The sequence below is a fragment of the Teleopsis dalmanni genome, chromosome 2 (assembly GCF_002237135.1).
Source record: "Teleopsis dalmanni isolate 2A chromosome 2, ASM223713v2, whole genome shotgun sequence".
Lineage (NCBI taxonomy): Eukaryota > Metazoa > Arthropoda > Insecta > Diptera > Diopsidae > Teleopsis > Teleopsis dalmanni.
In genome coordinates this window covers 88,517,217-88,525,187 of record NC_051847.1, presented here as the reverse complement: position 1 = coordinate 88,525,187, position 7,971 = coordinate 88,517,217, and the positions used below count along the sequence as shown (strand labels likewise).

The 7,971-nt window shown below is 31.1% G+C and overlaps 1 protein-coding gene across 1 annotated transcript; it reads right to left on the bottom strand.

Annotated features, from left to right (window-relative positions):
• Nucleotides 1-350: 350 nt before the first annotated feature.
• Nucleotides 351-4,383, bottom strand: LOC119683410 (the record flags this gene model as incomplete). The annotated part of the gene is given in 3 exon segments (XM_038097074.1): nucleotides 351-1,588; nucleotides 1,676-1,833; nucleotides 3,812-4,383. Coding segments are annotated over 3 exon segments (1,914 nt in total), but the record flags the coding sequence as incomplete, so codon positions are not given.
• Nucleotides 4,384-7,971: the final 3,588 nt, after the last annotated feature.

The window sequence follows — 7,971 nt, the reverse complement described above, 5'->3', positions numbered from 1 at the left end:
TAAATACGCTAATCTTTTATATATGTATTAGTGTAATATTTTCTTTTTTATTTTGCTTTCCCATATATAAATTAATTTATTAATTTTCTATTAGTGGATTTTAATATTTTCATTCCTTCATCATATCAGTTTCCCAACTTTTCCAACTTTCCCAACTCTTCATTTCTTTTTGTATAATAAAAAGAAATTTTTCTATGCTAAACAAAAACAATTCTCAACATTTATTTTATATAATATATTTTAAATAATTATTACAAACATTATTTTTATTAATTTTTATTAAAATTTTATTTTAATTATTTGTTATTTGTTTTTAATTGTAATTAATTTTTTGGTTTTTGTGTTTTTGTGTTTTGGTTTTTTATGTTTTGTTTTAATTAGTTACTAATTTTAACCTATAAGCACTATGACGTACTAGTCCGTAGTCGTGACTTCTTATGTAGTGTCGGCGCCCGTATCCACCATCGGCGCCACCAATCGTTTATGTTGAAGTTGTAATAGTAAAAGGATCGATAATTTTTATTAATCGTACAATTATTTATTTTCTCTTTATGCCCCTCAATAATTAGAATTTTAATATTTTTGTATTTATATTTATATTTAGAGTAAGTATTAATGGTAATGTTACATGTACTAAGTTTTCTACTACTATTTTCACTACGATAGAATTTCATGGTACTACTAAAATTTACGTTACTAAATTTAAAAATAAATTTCTTAATATTTTGAACGGGTTTCCTTAAACGCTTTAAAACATGCATACTCGGTCTGTTGCATTTCGCATGGTTGTGGTTTTTGCTACTAATGCCGCTACTGAGTCTCTGATGCAGCGGGTGTGTGGGTCTGAATGTGGCAAGTGCTGAAATGTATGTTGCACAGCTGTTAAGCTCCCTGTTGAAAAGTTCGCCCGTGGCAAATGTACTGTCAGCCTTCATGCAACATTTGCACGCCACGGTCGGCATTTCTTTAGTTATTTTCGGCTGTGCTCTGGTTCTACACACTTGCTTAATTTGCTGTGCCGCATTGCAGCTGCTGAGCAGGCACAGCAGAGCACTGAACCAGAGCAACAGTTGCTGTGCGAAGAGTGCTCGTTGGCTTTTGGGTCGGTGTGTTGCTGCGGCCGATGCAAAATATGGTATGGTGCAGCGACTACTGACTGATGGCACTGTTGGGCAGTTACCTGAAATTGCCTCATTTGGCATGTCATTGGGGTCGTCATCGTAGTAATAGGTGCCCTCATAGTGGGCGTAGTAAGGCAAATGCTCCAAAGTCATGCTACTCATGGCGGTTGTGACGTTTTTGAGTGCAATTGCCACACTGGCTGTGCGTGCTTTTGTCTCGTTTACCAATGCCAGTGCTGCTCCCAGACGTGTGTCAATTCGATGTTGAGTCCTGGCTGTCAGTGTGATGTTGTGCACTTGCCTTGTTGCGTTTGGTGATGTTTCATGTTCGCTCTCGGCGAAAGCAGCGAACTCATCACAGTATGTGCAAATGCCGTCCATTGCAGAGTCGCAATAAGTGTAGCAACAATCTGGTGGACCATAACTTGATTTGTGTAGTTGCTCGCCTGTTTCAGGTATATTTTGATCTGAAATAATCAAGATTGTTTAATTAAAATTAATAAACAATAATTTTGTTAGCAAAAAGAAATGGATGGCACTCGATGTGCGCTTACCTAAGCATAAGAAGGTTGGTTCTCCTGCATATTGTGTTGGCAGCGCTGGTGCTCGATCTGCTGGCAGCAAATATGGACATTTTTGTTCCACTGTTTGGCAGATACTTAGGCAAGGTCGTATTCTTCGTCGTTTTCGAAATTCCACTTTTCGTTTTGATCTAAAATTTACAGTTTAATAACGAATTATTATATATATATTCTGCGAGATGAATACAATAAAGTCTTTATTAAATTTTAAGACTGTAAGCTCTAGAATGTGTTATATATATGAGATTACAGACGGCAAAATTGCCCTCTATAGGGCTGTAAGCATTATATATAATTATACCAATTTGTAAGTTGCTTTGTAAATTAAAAAAAAAATAAAAATGAAGTAATAAAGCTGGTACTACTACTACCAGATTGTTGAATAACATCGGGGTAATGAACTTAAAAATATATTTCAAATTGTAAATCCGAACTTGTATTTTACTAATCCAGTGATCTTCAAATTTATGAATCTAAGCACTGCAGTGGCTTTCAGAAATATCTGCAAAATATCTCATCACAGAAGCTACACATATTCGTTAAATGAAAACCCCATTTTACAAATGAATTTTTTGAGGTGTGAATCCAACTACAGAAGTCTACCAGCTCTTATTTATTCTGTATATTCTCGCAGAATATAGTTAAAAAAGTAATGCAGTGATGCATATTGAGCAGGATAAGTAGAGGAAACATTATTCGTTGTATCTGACAATTCCATTGTAAGAAATGTAAAGGCAATATATAAAATAGTTGACTTTATCATTCAGACCTAATAAAGATGCTTAGATCTTTAAATGTCATTATTTCTTCAGAGTTATTCAATTTTATTTGATTTTTTGATATTTAACGAATGGCTTTATATATTTAATGGAGATAAATTTAAACTGATCCATAGTCAAATATATTGACATAATCAGTGTTAATAGAATGAACCCAACTGAATGTTAATTCCAGGAATGATGTCAAAATGGTTATAAAGTTTGTGTTATAGTTTGTGGATGATACGTTTAAGATAATTGTTGACAACTCGTGAAGGACTAAAGATCTTACAATCAAGTTTTTTCACGAACACTCCCAGTGCTGCTTTATCACTTTGTTATAGCGTCCATGGTTTTATGCTACACAAAACTACAGAGAGCGTTTTACATATCAAATGATTGCAGAGCCCATAATAACACCACAGTAACAAAAATAAGACAGAATCAGTATTTTAACATACGTTAAAGTTTTTCTGTACTGTCTGCCTTTGACAATTGTTCGCCTGAGGATTGCACTCAATTGTTGGGGTATCCCGCAGTTTCGTAATGTATATATGATTTTTTAATTAAAAACTTCGATGGGACTCTCGTCACCTTCAAAAGAAAGTGATTGATGCCTGTGGATTAATTTTCACAAAAGTTGCAATTAAGTTTTTACAATTAGTATAATCAGTATGCTTTGTTTTTTTCTTACTTTAGCGGGTTGAGTAATATGCAAAGTCAAAGACGAATGATTTATATTATCGTAATGCCTCAGTAATAGAATGGAATATATACATTATAGTTAACTAAAATAACATAAGTAATTGTAATTTTTTTTTTACTTGGTTACAGATATTTATTCATATTCAAACTCATATTCATTTATATTGAAAAAGTAATTAATTGATTTGGTTTGGAATTTTGAACATAATAATATTTGAAGTTACTTTTGAATCGTTACTAAAAAGAGTTTTTAATATTCACTCTTCTGTTTCAAAATAATAAAAATAGTATGCATGAAATAAATATAAGTAGTAAATCTCAAGTATTAAAGAAAGTATGAATAAGGCTGAAATACTAACAACTAATATTATTCTAATACTAATAAAATGATAATCAGCAGATTTAGAGCTTGATTGTGTTCGAATTCGAACACTTGGATTAAATATTTCAAATGTTTGCAAATGTTCGAGCTATTCGAATGCTCACGGACCTTATTTGAACATATTCGAGTGGCTCCCTGTACCCAAGTAAGATGCTCAGGAAGAAACATATTCGAATATTAAAAGGTTTGAAGCTTAGAATAGTTTAACTAATAGTTAATGTTCGAAAATTAAGTCAATAAATAATTCACAAAAACTAAACTTACCTTTTTAATAATTTTGATATCACTGGATCCTCGGCACATGGATCCTCACTATTGGCAGTCGATATGAAATCATTGGAATCATTGTTATAATCTTGTTTTTGTGATAGCTGGTGCAGTAGTATTTTCTGTTGCAGTTCCCGATTGCATCTGGTATCACTATTGCGTTTTCTTCTATGTGATGCTGTCATGGAATTATCTTTGTTTTTGTAATTGTTGTTGTTATTATCGCTATTATCATAACTATCAATGTCAATAACATCCAATAAGGTTATCTTTGCTGTTGTTTCATTGTTTCCCGTCTGACTTCGTTTACTTCTCTTCACTGTTGGCTCGTTGATTACAAAATGGTTTGCTTCATTTAAACTTTCTGATGTCCGTTTCAGTTGCTGATCTTTTCCAGTTCCACCGTTGGTTGAATTCGATGTTTTGGTGGAGTTTGTTGATGGAACGCTGTTTTTATTTTGTTTGGCGGAACTATGTGTGGTTTTATCTGTTGTCGGTGATACTAGAATATCGCTTTGTTCAGCAAAGTACGGTATGAGAGCACTGCAAACCCAACGTCGGTAAGATTCCTGAAATGAAATGAAAAGGATAATATATAATATAAATTTGAAATTTGTGAAGTGTGTGTATCTTATAAATATGAGTATTATTTATCCAAATGAGATGTATTTATTATAAATAAAAATTTTATATTTTACAGGTTTTCAGCATTATTACTATAGATCAACATTTATCGACCGAATAATATAAGAAGTATATAACTCAATAACACATTTGATATGGAAATAGAAAATTGGTGTTAGATACAGAAGAAAAAAACTTATAAATTAAATTTATGGGAGGCCATATTGAAGGACAAAGACTGAAGGACCGACCATTTATAGCAAACAAAAAAGGAGATGCATGTTGCGAAAACTGAGCTATAGATTAAACTTATTCGTATTTAACGTTCAAACAAAGCTAACCAATAAAAAGAATTTCAATTAAATAATAATTTAGATACCCCTAAACACTAAATACTGTACCTCTCAAAAAAAAAAAACACTGACACCAACGAAATATCCAACCACCAATCCATTAAACACTGCCCGTAAATTCTCTTTTATGACATCTATCGACTTGAAAACCATTGTTTCGAAGTAGTAATTTGAGTTTTGGAAAAGAAGTCATCTGGAGCTTTATCAGAAAAGTACGGTGACGTTTCAGAAGGATTTGTTGAGTGTTTGATCTCGTGTTATCATGTTGTAAACTCCATAAGGTTTCTTTCCAAAACCTTAGGGATAAATACTATAGGGTACCAATGAATTAAAATTAAAAATTGGAAATTCACAAACACTGAGAAGAAAGAAAAAAGCGATTCTCGAAAGCAGAATAGCACAGTACCATCAAATATGGAAGAGATTTTGTGAAACTCATTCCACGCTGCAACGAAAGTAAAGCAGTTTGAAATATATAAAGATGACAAAGAAGTTTTTATTTAATCAAAGGGATGAATGGGAACTTCTATATAAAAAACAGTTGTATGTTCATATACATCTAAATAATTTCATATTTATTTAAGCTAGGCATAAATATATATATAGAACCAAAAAATAATGTTATAAGTTATATGAACTATATTTGCTATTGACGCTACTGGTTGGACAAAATTAAAATTGTTCTCTTAGATATTTTAATTATATATAAAGAAACATATAAAGATATAGATAAACAACTATTTTTCTAGGTATTTGTTATTATAAATTTTTGGAAAATATTATCTCATTTTATAGTGAAATTGATGTTTCCATAAAAAAAATTGCGGGCTTGAGAAAATTTCATAAAATGTCTTCATTTTTATTTATCCTTAAATTCCAGTTTAATTACTTGTTGCAACTTTTTTAAGCACTTCACACTATTTCCCTTGTTTCAAAATGGAGTTTTGTATTTCTTCTTCATATTTATTTATTTTCTCGTAATTGTATGTAGTTCATCACAATGAACAGGGCCTGCACCCAAAAGCCCTTTACGAAATTGCAAGTTAAACATGCTTTAAGTTCTCAAGTGTATTTTAAATTAATAACTTCCCTCCGGCGCTTGACTCAACTTCATTTGCCCGCACATTCCCAAAGCGCTCGGTGAAGTGGATTCTTTTCCACTGTCGGGTATATTGTTATGTACCAGAAGGAGGAAGTGAGTCAAGATGTGCGAGTGCGAGTATTTCGGTTTATGTTCACATTTGGTTCTTGCTTCGTTATCTTGGCGCCCTTAGACAGTAAAGAAAATTATTATTTAATTACTCGATGTATTTTTCATTAATAGGACACCTCACAGTGCCTCCTAAGGATATTATGACTCAGAGTGTGAATAGACATTTTTTTCTTGTCCTATAAGAATGTTTGCTCATATACTTGTATGCGCTGCCGATACTTGTACCATCGCAGCTGAATGGAAATTGTTTTTCTTTGGATTTTGTCATAAAAACGAAGTGATATGTAAACTTCCAAGTACGGTCATAAACTGACACAAACTATTTCCACATACTCATTATAGCACAATACACAGTTCATCTGTTGGGAATTATTAAATTAATTGTATTTATTGCATTAAATACATATGAACATCGGTAAGTTCGTATCAGTGCTTAAGTAGTTTATTGTAGATATATCCTTAGGAATGTCCTTATGCAGTGTTAGCATAATTGCATTACTTTTTCCGAGTGACTTTAGTTTTTCTTTTTAATTACCATCACGTAATTATATTTAAGAGTGCATTTATTAGTATGATATGAAGTAGAAAGCAGGGGCGCATTATATTCCATCTTTTTAGCAGCAGGAAAAAATTTAATTTTAAGATGGTGAAGGATGATAATCTAAAATTTTGAATTGTTCCCAACATTTCATATGTATCAACTTTAAGGCTCCTTTAAAATTTTTTTACATATATTTTTTATTATATAAAAAAATTTTTTTAATTATAGTACTGGTGGATAATATTTCATAAAAACTATGAGTGAATATTTTGAAGGCTATCTAAAAACTCCATCAATGTCTTTCGACTACTCTGCATAGTATGGATAGACTAAAATAATGTAATTTTCATATTTTCATACCATACATAGTAATGGTAGTCTAAAGTAATGTAATTGATCTTTTCATGCCCTACATAGTATGGGTAGTCTAAAGTAATGTAATTGATATTTTCATAGACTACATAGTATGCGTAGTTTAAAGTAATGTGACCACAGGCCCAAATAGAAAATACAAAAATAATTATGTATTCAGAGCTCTATTGAAACCCAATTATAGTTATATTCTCCTAATTGTATTTACTGCCTACTTAAGATTTGGAGTACTACCTATATCTTAATCTTAGATTAAAGAGATTTAGAACTTAAAGAGAAAACTCGAAACTAAAAAACAAATAGGAAAAATGTTGAAGATACAGGTCTATGTCTGATATAATTTTTTAAAGTTTTAAGATCTTTCACGAAAGACATATTTATAAAATATAGATGTATAGATTGGTTTAAAGTAAACCAGTTATTGTGACATTACTCTTACATATATATTTAACGACATACACTAGCTAATATAGAACCGATACCTGTGCGCATAGAAAGGTTTACAGACAACTTAAACTTAAAATGTCAAATTTTGGGATTTAGGCACATTAATATATTAATTTAGATAAATTTAATGTGACAATATTATTTTGTTTTATTAATTTATTTTATTTTATTTGATTTTATATGTCTGATATTTGCTAAACTAATTAAGTTATAACATTGAATTTTCGAAAATTTCGTTTAAATAATTCATTTATTTCTAGACTTAAGGTGATATTAATTAATAACCGCACATTTTTTAATTGAAAATTACTTTGTGTAATTAACGTTTAAGAAATGTGTGATAATAATCTCATATTCACTTTTTGAAATAGTGGATGAGATATCACAGATTATTATCAGACTACTTATCAGGGTTTCTAAATATGTATAAGTCGTGGGAAATAGTAGCGTCAAAGAACTCACCAAAACAAAAAGTCTCTACTTTTTAAGGTTAACTTTTTCTTGCCGATAATGGCGTGTCTTTTTATGGCGAAAGAAACTGTTTAAAAGTTAGACGGATTCGAATAGCAAAGAAAGGACAAAGACAAAAATTTTTTGTTTTTAATTT